Here is a 17,658-nt window from a genome sequence, read left to right on the forward strand (position 1 = left end):
AGGATCCTGAGTTCAAAGCCAGTCTTAGCAACTTAGCAAGGGCCTAAGTAACTCAGTGAGACTCTATCTCTAAATAAAATATCAATTAAGCTGGGGTGTGTGGCTAAGTGGTTAAACTCCCCTAAATTCAATCCCTGATACCAAAAAAAAAAAAAAAAAGGAACCAAGCTTACCAATACCTTGATTATAGAAGATTCATCCTCTATAATCATCACCCCCATCCAGCTTCAAAATTCTTTTTATAATGCAAAACAAATCCTATATCCCTTAAACACATAATTCCCAATTATGCCCTCTGCCCTCCTCCCTAGACCCTGACAACCATTGTTCTATTTTCTTTATTTATGACTTTCATTATTCTACATACCTCATGGAAGTAAAGACATACAGTATTTTTTTTTATAATTTATTTTTGAGAGAGAGAGAGAAAGAGAGAGAAATTTTTTTTAATATTTATTTTTTAGTTCTTGGTGGACACAACATCTTTGTTTGTATGTGGTGCTGAGGATCAAACCTGGGCCACACACTTGCCAGGCGAGCGCGCTACCGCTTGAGCCACATCCCCAGCCCAACATACAGTATTCTTGTGACTGGCTTATTTTATTTAGCATTATATCCTCAGAGCTTATCTATGTTGCAGTATGTGCCAGAATTCCCTTCTTTTTTAAGACTGAATAATGCTGGATGCAGTGGTATTAGGCTTATAATCCCAGCTACTCCAGAGGCTGAGGCAGGAGGATCATAGGTTACAAGCCAGCCTCATCAATTTAGTGAAGCTCTATGCAATTTGGCAAGACTATGTCTCAAACTAAAAAATAAACAAACAGGGCTGGGGATATAATTCAGTTGATAGAGTGCTTGCCTCACATGCACAAGGTCCTTGCTTCAATCCCAGCACCACATAAATACATAAATAAATAAGTGAATAATATTTCATTGTATGTATATACTCCATTTTGCTTATTCATTCATTTGTTGATAGACACTTGCATTGCTTCCGAATTTTAGCTACTGTGAATAATGCTGCTATGAACATGGGTGTGAACTCAGCTTTCAGGCCCTGCTTTCAATTTCTTTGAATATATACTATAATGCCAGTGACTGGGGATGCTGAGGCAGAAGGATCTCAAGTTCAAGGGCAGCCTGAGTAACTTAGTGAGATCCTGCTCAAAATAAAAAATAAAAAGGGTTGGGGCTATACCTGAGTGGTAAAGTTCCCTAGGTTTCAATTCCCAGTACAAAAACAAAAACAAACACAAACAAAAAACACACAAGCGCATGGCTCCCTATCTGAGGGCTGGAGGTGGTGGATGAGCAGTTGCTATTGTCAATAATTAAACTGACCACAATAAATGACAATTTATTGTCCAAGCCTTCTCCTAGAAGTTGTAAGGCTTCATTAGACTCCAGAGTTCCAAAATAGTTCTCAGAAACAGAATTTCTATCAATGCTACTGTTGTCTAGGTGGGGAGACAAATTTCTAGTGCTTCCTATACTGTTTTCCCTGGACCCTCCTCAGTTTTTTGAATTGTAATGCATATGAATGCACTCTATCACATTCCATCAAATCTAACATTCATTGACTTTAAGATATACCATTTTAAGTACAAATATGAAAGAGTTGGCTACCAATTTAAATTATGACATATCATCAACTGTAAGATGTATCCAACTATCAGAAATGTCAAAATGTGAAAATTATGCATCTAAAAGTCAATGAAACATGATAATAGAAGAAAGTATTCAAAATGTTCTTCAGTAATCAAAAACTATACCTTCTACAAGAATTCAAAGCAGGATTGTAAAAGTAGATTAAATAAGCATACGCACAATGGCAATTAACCTTAATTAATTTAGCTCTTGTATAGTTTTTTTTTTTTTTTGGGGGGGGGGGGTGTTTGTTTGTTGGTACCAGGGATTGAACCCAGGGGCACTTACACTGAGTCATGTTCCCAGCCCTTTTCATTTTTTATTTAGAGAAAGGATCTTGCTAAATTGCTTATGGCCTTGCCAAATTGCTGAGGCTGGCTTTGAACTTGCGATCCTTCTGCCTCAGTCTCTGGAGATGCCGGAATTAGGGACGTTTGCTACCATGCCCAGATCAGTGACTGGAATTAAATAGAAATATTAAGTAAATAATAATTCAAGTGATATGCCAATATAACAAAGTACCTCTAGTTTAATAGTTAAGCTACATAGAAGCTGGAAAGCAATGAATGCCTTTCACTAGAAGGTCAAAAAGAAAAAAGCTTTAGCTGATTCCTCTCAGAACATATTCTAGAAATGAACAAATGAAACTGAGCAACTTCTATTAAAATACAACAATATTCTTAAGAGCAGGCTATTTAAATCCAATTTCTTCCAGAAAATAATCCACTAAATAAAACAGCACTCAGAGATCATGAAAAAAATCCAAGATCTAATTTTACCAGTTTTTTCTCTTTTCTGTCCCTTATAAATGGGGTATATTAAGTTCCATAAATAGTGCTAAAGCATTAAACCAAAACAACAGAAGTTCTTTCCTTATGAGAAAGAGCTAGTCATAGTGTCAGTTCTTCTCTCAGCACTAAATAACTCAATAACTAAAATAATCCCATTTTGTAAAATGTTCTGAGTCTATTTTGTTTTTTTCTTCACAGCAAATCTTTAGAGGATGCCCCTCCTTTCCACTGCTTTCCCTTCTTCTCTGTAACCTGAGCCAAACTGATTTCTCAGAATTGAAGGTTAACAGAGGCTGTGGTGAGTCCAGTGAGGACAGGTACAATTCCCAATTTGACCTGAAGTTATCAGAAGCTCTGTTGTGTCTACACTGACCTAACTTAAGTATGTTAAGTTTTGGGTTTTTTTTTTTTTTTGGGGGGGGGCAGGGATTCTGGGCATTGAACCCAGGGGTGCTTTACCACACATTACCACACATTCCCAGCCCTTTTTATTTTTTGAGATAAGGTCTTGCTAAGTTGCTTACGGCCTCACTAAATTGCTTTTGAGGCTAGCTTTGGACTTGCAATCCTCCTGCCTCAGTTTCCTGAGTTGCTAGGATTATAGGTATGTGCCACCAAACCCAGCTAATTATGTAAGATTTATGAATCTTATACAGGACTTCAGACACAATCAGAATCTTAAACAAAATTCACCTAATAGCAATAAAATTCTTGTTAAATTGGCACAGATCTTTAACAAATAGTCTCAGTGCCTGTGCATCCTAAGACAGATACTAGATACTGATCCTTACGTGTAATGACCCAAAGGAGGAACACTCTCCAGCAAAAATTAAAGCAAAATTATAAAAAGAGTAATTAATGAGTAAACCATTTACATGTTAATGCACTCAAACTTTGCTAAGCACTACAAATATCAAGTAGTATACAAGAGTATTTACCTTTCCAAGTTAATAAAAACAAATTCTAATAATACCTTAATTAATTAAGAGCAATATAAATAACTACCATTACCTTTTTTATCTTCTGACCTGTAAGTCATTGATTTTAAAAGGACATAATAATCCTATTTCTCCAAATTAAATACTTATTTCTCCACCACTTGAACATCCCCCATTTAGTAAAACTCTCAATTTTTTTTTAACAAAGAATTACTTAAAAAAAAAATCATAGTTGGTAGAAACCAACACTTTCCTCTGCAGTAGAATGAGAGAACTATGGAAACTTACAATTTTATAGCATATAATTCTACTCTGATTTTTCATAAGCAAGTCTTTCTAACTTAAAAAAGTAAACAACAGGGGCTGGGGTTGTGGCTCAGCGGTAGAGTATTCACCTAGTATACGCGAGATGCTGGATTCAATCCTTAGCACCACATAAAAATAATTAAATAAAAGCACTATGTCCCACTACAACTAAATTTTTTTTTTTTAATTTTAAAAAAGGGTTTTTTAAAAAAGTAAACAACAACAACAAAAAAAAATCTGGAATTCAAAAATTCTTTGATTTCCACGAACAAATCCTGTTATTAAACAGGGCTATGTTAGGCTGAGTCAAATCATATATATTTGTTTTTTTACATCCTTCAAGTATAAGATTTTAAAAACCACATTACCTATTCCCTAGTAAAAAAGTCCAATGTTTCTCAATAAAAGAGCAGATATCTTCTTTCCACCTGAAATAACCTTGACGTCCACTTCCTTCCAGAGACAAGTTGTACATTGCCAACATGACAACCTGAAACACAAATGAAACAGGAGTCCGGAGATAGGCATGATTAGGGATGTTAATCTTGAAGGGGGTTAAAGCATTGTTTAAATTCTGAGTAGGAATGGTAAGGAATGGTGGAATAAGGGAAGGATGATACTTTCACATATTCTGGGTGAATTATTTGCTTTCTTTTTTGCTTTTGTAAGATATCACGTGCAGCATAACACAGGTAGGGCAGATGCGTGGCTAAGTTACCTCAGAGGATTGATGAATAGGCACTGTCGCAAGCACCCCATCCTCTATGAAATGCAGCCCTAAATAAAGGGTTAACTACTGGACAACTGTATGCCTACAGAAGTCAGCATTTTTTGACTAAATGGTGCTACCCTTTATAAAATATTTTGAAAATCACCCCTGCATATATATTTTTCAAAGCTCTTTATAGGGCAAAAACAAGACGATCAGAATTTCAGAGCTGAAAATAATCTTAGAGGTTATATACTCAGTGATTTAGCCATGTGTAAGCTATGGAAACCTTTCTTCAAATGGAATCGCCACCACACAAGAGACAGAGAACTAAAAAAGGCCTGGCTGCTCAACCCATACACAGAGGGCTCCAAGTCACCCCAAAGCTCAGTGTGCAAACTCCTAATCTAGTTATTTTTAGACAAGGATTCATGGTCCTGGACAGGGAGTTTATTCCAGGAATATCAATAACACATGCTCACTGAAAAATATTTTAATAATACAGAAAAGAGAAAAGAAAAAAGTAAAAATCACTGAAATCTACCATCAAGAAATTACTGGGCTGGGGTATAACTCAGTTGGTAGAGTGCTTGCCTCGCATGCAAAAGGCCCTGGGTCCAATCCTCAGCACCACAAAAAAAAAAAAAAGAAAAGAAAAGAAATAACCACTTTTGCCGCATGCAGTGGTACATGCCTGTAATCCCAGCGGCTTGGGAGGTTGAGACAGGAGATGGAGAGTTCAAAGCCAAGCCTCAGCAACTGAGAGGCACTAAGCAATTTAGTGAGACTCTGTCTCTAAATAAAATAGAAAAAATTAAACACAAAAAACAAAACACACACACACATTCAGCTCAGTGGCTAAGTGTGCCTAGGTTCAAACCCTGGTATCCCCCAGCCCCCCCAAAAAGAAAGAACCACTTTTAGGGATAGGGTGTAGTTTAGTGGTAAAGCACATGCCTGGTATGGGGAAGGCCTGGGGTTCAATCAATCACTGGCTGCTCAAACACATTTCTTTGCACTCACATTTATGTAGATGCTTTATATATGTAATTTTATGTAAGTGGACAAAACTGTAGAAGCTATTCAAAACCATGTTTTCCACCTAATAAAAATCATAACGTATTTTGGGCCAAAGAAACAGAAAAGAGGACACAGAATCTAGAAAAGATTTTTAAATAACCCTTTTTTCTATAAGGAGAAGTCTTCAGCTTTTAGAAGTCTGGTAAACTGCAATTAGTGGCCCCAGCATCTTATTCACAGCGTTAAATCCCTAATAATTCTATGAGAAGAGCTATGTCTACATCAGATAGGCTCAGAAATTCTGATACCTCACTGAGTTTCAATTTCTGCCATCCTTAAACACACAACACTTACAGAGAGTGTACTATACAACTCACCCCATTACCAGATTTTATAAGTCTTCCTTTTAAAAAAAAAAAAAGTCTTCCTCTTAATTTTGCATTTGATCCATATCAGCCCCTACAAATTACTTCTTTAACAGTTAATGCCCACAGAGACTTGTTTAATGAATGTGAAGTTTCAATTTGAGAAGATAAAAGTTCTGGAGATGGATGCTGTTCAATAAATACTTTGATTACAGAATGAGTTTTGCCCACTCTCAGATACAACAGTATTCAGAAACATGCATTCACTCAATCTCAAACATAGGTATGTGTCTGTTATTATATTTCCAGTACTTTCCTGTATGCCTGAGTTATTTAATGACTTACAAGTTAAAGTTCACATACCTACTTGAAAATAATTTTTCAGTATCATCACATATTATTTACTGGACAAACTATATTCTAATACATAAAGGACCTGTTTTTCCACCTCTTCTGGCATTTGTGATCTGAAAGAATGAATTCCAGTTAACTGAGTTTTCTAATCTCACAGTACCAGACTAAGCTCATCAGTAATGAAGCCAGCCTCGTGGATCAATGTATCCCCAAGGCCTACCTCAGGATTGGCAATGCCACAGGAACTATCTGTTGAAAAACAATCAGAAAAAAAAATAAGCAGAGATCATGATATCTTCACCTGTGCCATGAGTCTCTAGTACATGAATGCAAAAATGTTCCCTCCCTCTCAAATGTTTGATAAATTTTCTTCTATATATCACATTTGTTCTCAAGAGTCACCAAGGAGGAAGAGGTTTAGAAGGAAGGGGCCTTTTGGTTCAGAAACCAGACTCTTCACTATTGGTATTTTGTAATACAAATGAAATGCTATTTGTTAAAAGCATTTCTACTTATTACTTTTCTTTCCCCCCAGCACTGCAGATTGAACTCAGGGGTGCTCTACCACTGGGCTACATCCTCAATCTTTTATTTTTTCATTTTGAGACAGGTCTTGCTAATTGCCCAGGCTGATCTCTACTTATGATCTTCCTGCCTCAATTTGCCAAGAAGCTGGAATTACAGGCATGTACCACCATACCTAGCCTACTTATTACTTTGATAAGTCAGAGTTTAAGACTTAAAAAAGAGAAAGTCCACATTCCAATATCCTAAGTATTTGGAGACATCAATGGAATTATTTAAGACCAACTGATTCTTTCAGATTTTTGATGATGTAACTAGAAATACTGGTCAGTAGTTTGCCGAGAACCATGTGTGTGACCTAAGTTGTCACTTCATCCTACCAGGGTATTATTCACGGTTGATAGTCTTCTGGAAGTGAAAAAATATTTTTCAAGTGATGCTGATTAAATATGCAAATTGAGCCAATATTGTATATTCTGAGCAATATAATAAAAAAGCTAGCTTTTCTTTTAAAAACAACCTCCACAAAAACCCATTCTTAAAAATGACAAATTACATGGGCTGGAGATGTGGCTCAAGCGGTAGCGCGCTCGCCTGGCATGCGTGCGGCCCGGGCTCGATCCTCAGCACCACATACAAACAAAGATGTTGTGTCCACCGAATACTAAAAAATAAATATTAAAAAACTCCTCTCTCTCTCTCTCTCTCTTAAAAAAAAAGAAAAAACAAGAAAGAAAAAAAAATAAAAGAAAAAAAAATGACAAATTACATATTTTGCTGCTCTTCCATTTACTGCTTTTATGAGAATCCACTTGTTAGCCAAATATAAATCTGCTCAATTAATATTAACATGATTTGCCTACATATAATATCCCATGTATACGTTGAGAAAACTATCCCAATAATATTCATGTGATTATATCCTCAATTCAAACTTCCCTTATTTCCACACACACACACACACACACACACACACACACACACACACACATATATATATAAAAATTTTTTTTTGGCAAGTCAAAAAAGGTTTTCTAAATTCACCAGTGACAGATTTCATGAAATAGTCTAATAAAGTACTAGTAATTAAGATAATAGTCTCAGGCTGCTATGGCAACAATTTACAAGGAACACCATAAAGGCCAAAATGGTATAATCTAAAATCCTTCTCATCATTCTGTTTATTTTCTTCAAAGTGGTAAGTGCTATGGGTAATTATCATGTTTATCTGCTTATTATCTAAAGTAAATGTTGAATGTCAGTTGCCTGAGGACAATGGCCTTTGTGGTCTCATTTACCACAGTAACCCAAGATCTAGAATAGAAAAGTATTTGGTTCACTACAGGGACTGAGGAGTGAGTATTTGTTAAATACACATCAAAACTGAGGGCTGGGTATGTAGCTCAGCAATAGAGCACTTACCTAGCATAGGCAAGGCCCAGGTTTGATCCCAAGCACCACAAAAAACAAAATAATATACACACACGCACACACACACAAATGGATGTACACAAAAACTGAGCAATTCATTTGTTTTTTTGAACTTAAAGACTATTTATACTTTGGTGGCTTATTATATATAAATATTAATTCAAAAACAAAACTAAAAAAATTAATACAAGTCAGAGATCAGTAAAAAGCTATTGCTTGGGCTGGGGTTGTGGTTCAGAGGTAGAGCACTCCCCTAGCATGCATGAGGCCCTGGGTTTGATCCTCAGCACCATATAAAAATGAAATAAAGGTGTTGTGTTCACTTACAACTAAAATAAATAAATAAATAAATAAGCTATTGCTCAAGGCTGGGGCTATAGCTCAGTGTCAGAGTGCTTGCCTAGCATGTGTGAGCACTGGGTCTGATCCTCAGCACCATATAAAAATAAATTAAAAAAAAAAAAAAAGACATTCTGTCCATCTACAACTACAAAAAATTGAAAAAAAAAATCTATTGCTCAGGTCATAGGTGGCTTGGATTAGAGTGCTGGTATTGGAGATGGTTAAAAGTAGATATTAAATTTCATCAACAAAAAAATAAACATCTGAGCTCAAATGTAGAAAGGCTGGGTTACATTGGTATTTACAATCTAGTTATATTACTTCTTCCAAATCTATTTCCAATGTAACCATCCTATGGGTTTTGCTGTTCTAAAAACTGCTAACAGAAAAAATGTAAACCATACTTTCAATTAAAATCAGAGCTTGGTGTTAGATATACATAAAATTACATGACATTTTCAAGAATCTTAAAACCCAATTTACTAAGTTAACATCAAGTATTATTTTTACCAAGAACTCCTCTGTCCACACACTCCATATCCAATTTTCATCGTGAAATGAATGGTATCTCTTAAAACACAACAAAAGCTCATTGGTAGGTTCCTTGCTCTGAATATTCATTCCAACAAATTTCCTGGAGGACCCAGCATGACATTCTAGAGAAGAGCTTTTTACTCACTTGTTGCCATGTCAGCTTCAGCCTCTCATACTGCTCCTTGCCATCTGCCGAGCAATCAGAACAAGTAAACCTAAAAAAATTATCACCCTTAAGATAACTGAGCTGTTCCCTCAGCTGACCTAGGGGGGAAAAAAAAAAAGTCACATCACAGGTTTATCTAGAGCACAGGCAACCCAAAGGTTTAATCAGTTTGTCAACCAGATTTCTAAGTATGCTGAGTTTATCAGCCAACCCACAATAGCAGGATGGGCCTGGGAAAGGGAGAGGAGTTTTATTCTTCTAACATCAGATATACACCCCTACAAGGATCTGTGGATCCTTAACTTTTAGGAGAAAGGTACTGGAAAAGCAGGTATGATTGCTCTAACTGGATTTTCCAATCGTTACATACCTGGACTCTTCTAGGTGGGTCCCTTTAGCATTCTTTCAAAAAACATTTGATCTCCCACAATCTGCCAGGCACTGAGCTAGGAACCATTGTGTATACAATAACCAAGACAAAGGCATAGTGCCTGCTCTCACTGGTCTAGAAGTCGGGGAGGGCAGCAAAGGAGAAAACAGGCAATAGGTACCAGCTGCATGGAACTTTTTCCTTCTTATGGTGCATCAGAACCACTCAAGGAGCTGCTGTTTTTCTAACTATGTCTAGGTCTCTCCAGATGAAAAGAATCAGTCTCTGAGGTAGAGCCTAGGCCTCTGCATTAAGGTTCCCTAGGTGATGATGCTAATGCTTTGTGGGACTTGAAAATCACAGGAGTGAAACATGATGTGCACCATAGGGCAGTTGAGAGCACATAAAAGGGAGACAAGAAAGTTGGGAAGAGGGGTCTACAGGGACCTGAGAGAAGACTAGAAATTGGTAGTGGGGTTGGGGGCGCATATGTACCCTTGAGATACATATTCCAGAAAGGAAATAAAAATGTGCAAAGTCCCAGGAATAAGAAAGAATTGTTTGTGGAAAATGAAAAGTTCATCCTACCAACAAAGTTCTGTTAATGTGAGGGATAGAAGAGGCTGAAGAAATTAGCAGGGGTCTGGCCACAAGGGTGTTTAAAATTTATCCTCTAAGGACAAACAGCCACCAAGATATTCAAGACAAAACCCTGCACTAATAAACAAGAACGCAAAAGCCAGCTAAAAAACTTATTAATAGTAATTATTAATTTGAAAAGTTGAACTCATTCAGAAACACAGCCACATACCAGAAAATTAGTCACTTCACTATACATAAATATATATAATACATATATATAATATGTAATATGTATATAAATGTATGTATAATATATAAATTTAACTTAGTTATGAATTCCGTTACACAAAGCATTTCTTTAACACACGTCTTTCCTAGTTTCTTGCCTGATGGAAAAATCCTGTTTTAGTGCAAATTATATGATGGCTAGCAAAGCAAGCTCAGGAGTTAGGAAGCTGGCAGCTAAAAACAAGATGTGTGTGCATAACTCTTGTCAGCAGATAAAGAGAACTGCAAGTGGGAAACAAGACAGGTCCTAGGAAAGGCCATTAAATACCTTCAAACTGCTAATTCTAACCTCACTTTAACTGTAAGTTAAAGTGACAGATGATAGTTTTCCACATAAGTTAAATATACCACAGTAATGGTTTTGAACTTGAACTTTTAATTCTACACTCAGGCTAGAATCTGGGCCCCAGTCCATAACATAGTCTTATTAGAAAAATGTGGTTTAATTCCTTCAGTAACACAGGATTTCTAATTTTCTAATTTTTATTGGGTCACCATCAAGAATATTAATTTAACAATGGAATAGTGGTTGGCAACAATTTTTATTAGTACAAATGTGTCTATGTGTTATATAAATTTGTATTTGATCATCTAAGTTAATGAATGTAATAATTATCCTTTTATTTAGATCTATTTTACATTCATGTTTCTTTCACAGGTTGGAAAAATAAACCTTCACACAGGAATTGACAAATAAAGGAATTGAGAAGCTCCTTACTGGCCGGTATCCATTTTTGGCACTTGTCACAGAAGTAGGACAGCTGCTCCTCCATCCACGACACATCTCCTTCATCACTGTTGAGGGAATCCCCACTCTGGTCATGAGATAAGTCCACAGATGCCTGATCCTCAGATTCAACAATCAAGAGAGTCTCTCCCTCCACTTCACCCTCTTCCAGCCCTTCTGAGGTAGATGTTCTTGTGGCTTCATCATCATGTCGACTTATCAAACTACTGAGGTGGATGTTACTATCCATCCCTCCCTTCTCACAATTTCAGAAGTGCTCTTCAGTAACAGTTCTAACTCTGGATGCTGAACTTAAAAAGGCTTCTATCAGAATTACACAGGTAGAAACTCTTCAGAGTGTCTGCCCACAACTTCTTTGCTCAAATATAGGGGATTCTTAAAGTCATTTAGAGTATAGGATCTACTGTCCTTTACCAAATTTAAAAGGACTGTCACAAGAAGGGTGAAGATCTCACTAAGCTATTCTCTATCAACACACATACATAACACACACGGTTTCAGTGCTTTGTCCCATTAATATTTCACATTCCTTTGAAGTCATGTTTTTTGAGATCCTTTTTCCAATAACATCTTCTCTCTTTCTGCTTCAAGTTGTTCAGTCAAAATAATCTGTTCTCCCAAAAGACGAATGTTTTCTTTTTTCCGATTTTGCCTCTCAATATCTCTGATCACTCCGTCACGAAGCCTCTAAAAACGAAAGAGATTTCAGTAACACCCTGAACAGGTGGTTCCCATCCTTGTGCCATTCAAATCCAAATAACAGTGTTACCAAAATACACTTAAAATGTTCAGATTCCAAATACCCAATTACTATTTTAACTTTCTGTACAAATGTAAAATGTAACAAAGAAACCATCAGATAAATTAGGTAGTGCACTATAATATCATTACTAAAATGATTTCTTTCTCATTTTAAGATATTCCTAAACATTTTGTCCAGAAAACTTATTGGGAAATAACAAAAAATAAAAAATAAAAAAAAATTTTAAAATGGCACTATGTTGAATTTTAAAAATCTAGCTGATATAAGACTCTTTAAAAATTAGCTGTTACTACAGTAATAGTCTGAACTACTTTTCTATTGACAGTTATCTTAGGTGAATAATAAACATCAAGAGAAAAAGAAAGGTGGGCTGGGGATGTGGCTCAAGCAGTAGCGCGCTCTTCTGGCATGCGTGCGGCCTGGGTTCGATCCTCAGCACCACATACAAACAACGATGTTGTGTACTCGGATAACTAAAAAATAAATATTAAAAAATTCTCTCTCTCTCTCTCTCTCTCTCTCCCTCTGTCACTCTCTCTTTAAAAAAAAAAAAAGAAAGGTTACTAAAAACTGAACAAATTATCTTAACAATATAGGTACAAGAAAACAAAGAGGGGCTGAGGATATAGCTCAGCTGATAGAGTGTTTGCCTAGCATGCATAAGGCCCTGGGTTTAATCCCCAGCACCACCAAAGGGGGGGAAAAAATTGGGTTAATGGGCTGAGGATTAATGAGCCCAGTGGGTAGAACACTTGCCTAGCATGTACAAAGCACTGGGTTCAATCCCAGCACCACAAAAACCAAACAAAAACATAAAGAACTGGACTTCTAGTATATAAAGTGAAAAGGTAGAAATTATACAAAATACTATCAATTATGTAAAAAGAAAAGTTTTTTTAAAAGACTACTAATTCTAGAGGTAAAAATAAAACCCATCAATAGTAGTTAGTTACCTTAATAAGCACTAAAAAGGAGAAATTTCAGAATGCAGACTTGGTACTTTTGTGTGTGTTTGTGTGTGTGTGTGTGTGTGTGTGTGTGTGTGCGCGTGTGAGGATGGGATGCTGAGGACTGAAACTAGGGGTTACCATTGAGCTACACCCTCCACCCTTTTTATTTCTATTTATTTATTTATTTATTTATTTATTTATTTTTGAGGCATGGTCTCGCTAAGTTTCTTAGGCTGGCCTTGAACTTGTCATCCTCCTGCCTTGGCCTCCCAAGTAGCTGGGATTACAAGCATTTACCACCATGCCCAGCTTGAGACTTTTTAAAATATCAATTCAGTCATTACTAATAACTAATATTTTATAGTTCATAGCTCAAAAATACTTCAGTAAGGTGATAAGGCATTTTTCTTGTTGTTTCTATTGTTTTGGTTTTTTGGTGCTAGAGATTGAACCCAGGAAAGTGCTCTACCACTGAGCCACATCCCCCAATAAATTTTTAAAAATAGAATTTAGGGCTGAGTATGTTTGGTTTGTAAAAAAAAAAAAAAAAAAAAAAAAAAAGAAATTACATCCATTTTAAAAACTCACCTAGTACCTATTTGCTGGACATCTTCCAGGCCTGGAGTTTCATTGGCTATTATGAGGGAGTTGGGAAATTTAAGAGTCCCAGGACTGATAATTCAACTGGTACTAGATTTTCTTAAATCCTGTGTCCTTGGCAAAATCCCTACTGAGACAACAACAGGTGCTTACTCCATTTTCCCCACTGCAGGTCTACCTTACATTTACACATCCTGCTCCCGAAGCCTATACCATTGGTTGAGATCATTCTTTCTACATCTGCCTCCCAGGTCCTCATCTACTTTTTCAGAGATGTCAGCATTTGCTCTGATCTTACTTGCCATTCCATCATTTGTTATCTTTCTCCAGGTGACTACTTCATACATCCTCCCTGTGAATTGAACCTCTCTTACCACCTAAGACCTCCTCACTATCACAACTCTGATACCTTGAACTCTGGCTCATGTAGCACTACAAATGCTCCTTGACTTAAGATAGGGTATATCCTGATAAGCCCATTTAAAGTTGAAAATATCAGAAATTGAAAATGTGTTGGGCTGGAGATATAGCTCAGTTGGTAGAGTGCTTGCTTTGCATGCACAAGGCTCTGGGTTCAATACCCAGCACCACAAAAAAAAAAAAAAAAAGAAAGAAAAAGAAAATGTGTTACATATACCCAACCTACCAAACATTACAGCTTAGCACCACTTACCTGAAATCATGTCTGTGTAGCTGATTGGGAACTGTGGTTTACTCCACCTGCCCAACATCTCAAGAGAGGATTATAGTCCCTAATCATTATCCTGGAAAAATACTGAAATCTGAAGTACAGTGCAAATCATATTGCTTTTTCACCATTGTAAAGTCAAAATATTTTAAGTAGAAGAGTTGTAAGTTAGGGACCATCTATACTTGGTTTCTGGAAGGAATAGTAACCCATGAGTACTGAACATGAGTGTCTGGTATGTGGTAGACTCCAGTCAGGAAACAGTAGTCACTATTTAACTTCTTGCTTCTTTCAACTTTCAGACACACCTACCATGTCCTTCTAGTTCTATTCTTTCCCATTGTTAGAGAGTACCTAGTGAAGGTCTGGATGTAAAAACAGGGCAATCTTTTCTTCGTCTCTTTCCTACCCAGCAGGCAGAAAGACACCCCCTTCATCTCAATTTTTCTCAGGACCATCATCTTTTCCTTCAACAGAGGAAGAACCCTGCCTCTATTCCAAAAGCTACCTTCTTAAAGACATACTTTAATCCCAAATCTCTAATTCTTTCTGTGCCTTTTCATCAGTGGTTATCCCAACCCCATCACAAAATTCTTGTGCCATTACAAGATTTCTCTCCTCCTGTCTCCACAGGTTATGAACACCAATGACAAAGACCTCATCTGCTTCATCTCCATATACCAACCACATAGCATAGTCCAAATCCTGGACAAGTAAATTAAGACTGTTGACTCTTGATCATTCAGATCATTACATCTACCCTTGGCAAACTAGGTTCTACTCAACTACCTGAGAAGGTGTTACTTGAAAGTTCAACAATGAACTGCTTGCAATATTTAGCACTGTTGCAAATTATTTACAGACTCTGGAGCGGTTGTTTCTTTGTCTTTGTATTCCCAAAGTACCTAGCGCTATGCCTGGCAGAGAGTGATTAATCACTAAAGATATGCCAACTTGAGAAAGAAAATACGAACTGAGAGAGAGTGAGACTGATGGTAAGTTAAGTCACAGAGATCTCCAGAAATAGAAGTACCAAAAAGATAATTTGGAGGACTGTATCTTTATCATTCCCAGAGTCTACATTTTCCACAGTCAATATTCACCTAAGCAAAAATTACAAACATCTCATCAAATTACCTTGGCCAAAAGGCACGGGAAGTGGGTAGGTGAGGAGGAGCCAGCTTTACCACCGGATAAAATCTTTAGCACTCAACGGCCTTAGGGTTTAGCGCCCACCTGGGGCCCGAGGGGTGGTGAGAGGTGGATAACTTGCAGAATGAGCCCCACCCCACCCCCGCAAAAAAAGCCCTTCCCTGCCTGGTACTTTGTAGCGGCCCAAGCGGGACGCTGACAGGTCCGCTTGGCAGCGGGCTCGCGGTGAGCTGAAAACAGAACTACAGAGCACCCAGGAGCATGCGTTCGCGGGAAAGGCCTCTTGGAGCTGGCTCCTGGGCGCTGGCCAGCAGCGGGTCAGCCAGGACACCGGGTTGCTCGGCCGCCGGGAGCCGTAGGCCGGGGTGACCCCAGGTTCACGGCCGCGAATGCGTGGGGATGCGGGGCGCGCCACCGCCGAGCCCAGAGGCGAGAAGGAGGGGGCAAAGACGTGGGGAGCAGCCGGGGACCACGCGGGCAGAGCCCACCAGAGGCCCCAGGCTGCAGCCCGCGGGCCCCGGAAGAGACGGTCACGTGACACCGACCTGCAGGTCCTGCTGCTGCTTCAGGTGCACGCCGGCCACCGTGGCCGCCGTAAGCAGCACCGAGAGGCCCAGCACCACCTTCGAGCTCCTCGACATCCCCGCGCAAGCCGCCCCGGCCGCCTCCCGCCAGCCCCAGGCGCCGGGGCCACAGCCGAGAGCGCGTCGCTGCCGGTTCGGGCCAGGCTTGACACCTCGAGCGCAGATTTTTTGTGTATTGCCCGCCTCCAGGCTCAAGCAATCGAGAGCCGAGCACCGAGATGCGCCCTTGCTCCCCTCACTGAGTGGCTTGACAAGGGCCCCTGGGACAAGAGGGACCTTTTTCCTACCCCGCGGACAGAAAGACAAGCCAGATTCAATTACAAAAAGCTCCGACCCAAAGGTGACCTTAGCAGCTTGCCAGATTCGGGATTCCGTGCCTGAGCTCGGTCTTGTCCCCACCTCACCCCAGCGGCCCGGAGTGTCCTAGAGGGTCCGCTATTCACACTGGAGTAGCATGCTGACCCTTCTCCCACACCTATACTTCTGACCATCTGGCTGACCCAGGTGCTTTGCTGGATACCTCACCTAAACACAGCCCCTTGTTGTCCTTTTGTGGAGTAGATGCCACCACCAGTAGTTTGGTGGCTCCAGGGACACGGGTGGGAGTTGTGGAGTTTTGGCTTGAGGACCCATAATTAAACGTGATAGATACAGTTGACTTCACGTTGAGGCGGTGGGGCGACCGTCAAGCTCTGAGTTTTCTCAAAACCGAAAAGTGTCTAAACAGCATGCTAACTGGGCAGCCACACCTCCTGATAGGAAATTTGTCCTGACCTAGCTTCCCGCATAATTTTTTTTTTTTATGGGGGTGTTACCGCTGTTGACTGGTGAGGAGTCCCTGCTTCCCCAATGTTGAAGAATAACACCAGAGAAGCACCCCCAGGCAAGGTCAGAGTGGAAAATTAGAAGTTTATTAAAGGACAGCAGAAAAGACTTCTCCCTTCTCCCGGAGAAAGAAGGGGACCTAAGAGATGGAATCCGTGAAAGTGCGGTTGTTTCCCTTTTTTATAGTTTTCGGTGATGGAATGTAGGTGGGAAGGCCGGAGGGGTGGGACACAGGTGGGCCAAAGAAGTAATCTGGGCACTTCCGAGTCAGCATCTTTAAGTTTGCTGTTCATTAACATTTCTTTGGGATGGACTTTGGGCCTAGGGCTTTTCTCCGGACTTCATTAACATTCCATGAGTTGTCCTGCATTTCCTGAAATTCATTCTCAGCATGGCCTCCATTTTAGATTTCACTTTATTTACCTAACTACACTGACTACCTAATTTTAAATCTGGCTTCAGTGGTACCAGGGATTGAACTCAGGGGCACTGGACCACTGAGCCACATCACCAGCCCTGTTTTGTATTTTATTTAGAGACAGGGTCTCACTGAGTTGCTTAGTGCTGGCTTTTGCTGAGGCTGGCTTTGAACTCTTGATCCTCCTTCCTCGGTCTTCAGAGCCGCTGGATTTACAGGCGAGCGCCACGGGGCGCCGGCATAATTTTTTAAGAGATCACTTTTACACCCTTGAAGCCTCAGTTCTTGATCAGTAATGCTAATAATCATATTGTTAGGAATACAAATGATAGAATGTAGCTAAAGAACTAGGCAAGGCATCATTTTCACTTCTCTAGAATAAAGAGGTATGGCCTCCCAGAAACTTTTTTTTTTTTTTTTTTTTTTGCGGGGGCAGGGGGTGGTGGTTGGGATTGAACCTGGAGCACTTCACCACTGAGTTATATCCCCAGTCCTATTTATTTTATTTTATTTTGAGACAGGGTCTCCCTAAATTGAACTTTGTATCCTTCTGCCTCAG

The 17,658-nt window shown here is 39.1% G+C and overlaps 2 protein-coding genes across 8 annotated transcripts in view; both read right to left on the minus strand.

The window, feature by feature from the left end:
• Kat14 (lysine acetyltransferase 14) overlaps window positions 1-11,364 on the minus strand; it is a 36,270-nt gene extending 24,906 nt beyond the window's left edge. For 3 of the 7 annotated variants that reach the window (XM_026400696.2, XM_026400695.2, XM_026400700.2), the window contains exons 1-3: window positions 11,090-11,364; window positions 9,111-9,229; window positions 4,054-4,175 (exon numbers count right to left, since the gene is read on the minus strand). In XM_026400696.2, the coding sequence (XP_026256481.2) occupies window positions 4,054-4,175; window positions 9,111-9,229; window positions 11,090-11,348 (500 nt within the window). In that variant the 5' untranslated portion in view covers window positions 11,349-11,364. Of the gene's footprint in view, window positions 1-4,053; window positions 4,176-5,088; window positions 5,190-9,110; window positions 9,230-11,089 lie in introns of those variants that run through there. The other 4 variants (XM_026400697.2, XM_026400698.2, XM_026400701.2 and 1 more) reach the window with 4 other exon arrangements.
• A 292-nt stretch (window positions 11,365-11,656) lies between these two features.
• Window positions 11,657-15,994, minus strand: Pet117 (PET117 cytochrome c oxidase chaperone). Its single transcript, XM_077799729.1, has 2 exons — window positions 15,818-15,994; window positions 11,657-11,806 (listed from the first exon to the last, which is right to left on the minus strand). The coding sequence occupies exons 1-2, from the start codon at window positions 15,911-15,913 to the stop codon at window positions 11,657-11,659; spliced, it is 246 nt and encodes an 81-aa protein (XP_077655855.1). The 5' UTR covers window positions 15,914-15,994.
• Window positions 15,995-17,658: the final 1,664 nt, after the last annotated feature.

The sequence above is a fragment of the Urocitellus parryii genome, chromosome 6 (assembly GCF_045843805.1).
Source record: "Urocitellus parryii isolate mUroPar1 chromosome 6, mUroPar1.hap1, whole genome shotgun sequence".
Taxonomy (NCBI): Eukaryota; Metazoa; Chordata; class Mammalia; order Rodentia; family Sciuridae; genus Urocitellus; species Urocitellus parryii.

Coding starts and splice junctions, on each gene's coding strand:
- Pet117 (XM_077799729.1), bottom strand. CDS start 15,913: ATGTCGAGGAGCTCGAAGGTGGTGCTGGGCCTCTCGGTGCTGCTTACG. Junction 11,807..15,817: donor AGCAGCAGCAGGACCTGCAG/GTCGGTGTCACG, acceptor TTTCGTTTTTAG/AGGCTTCGTGACGGAGTGAT.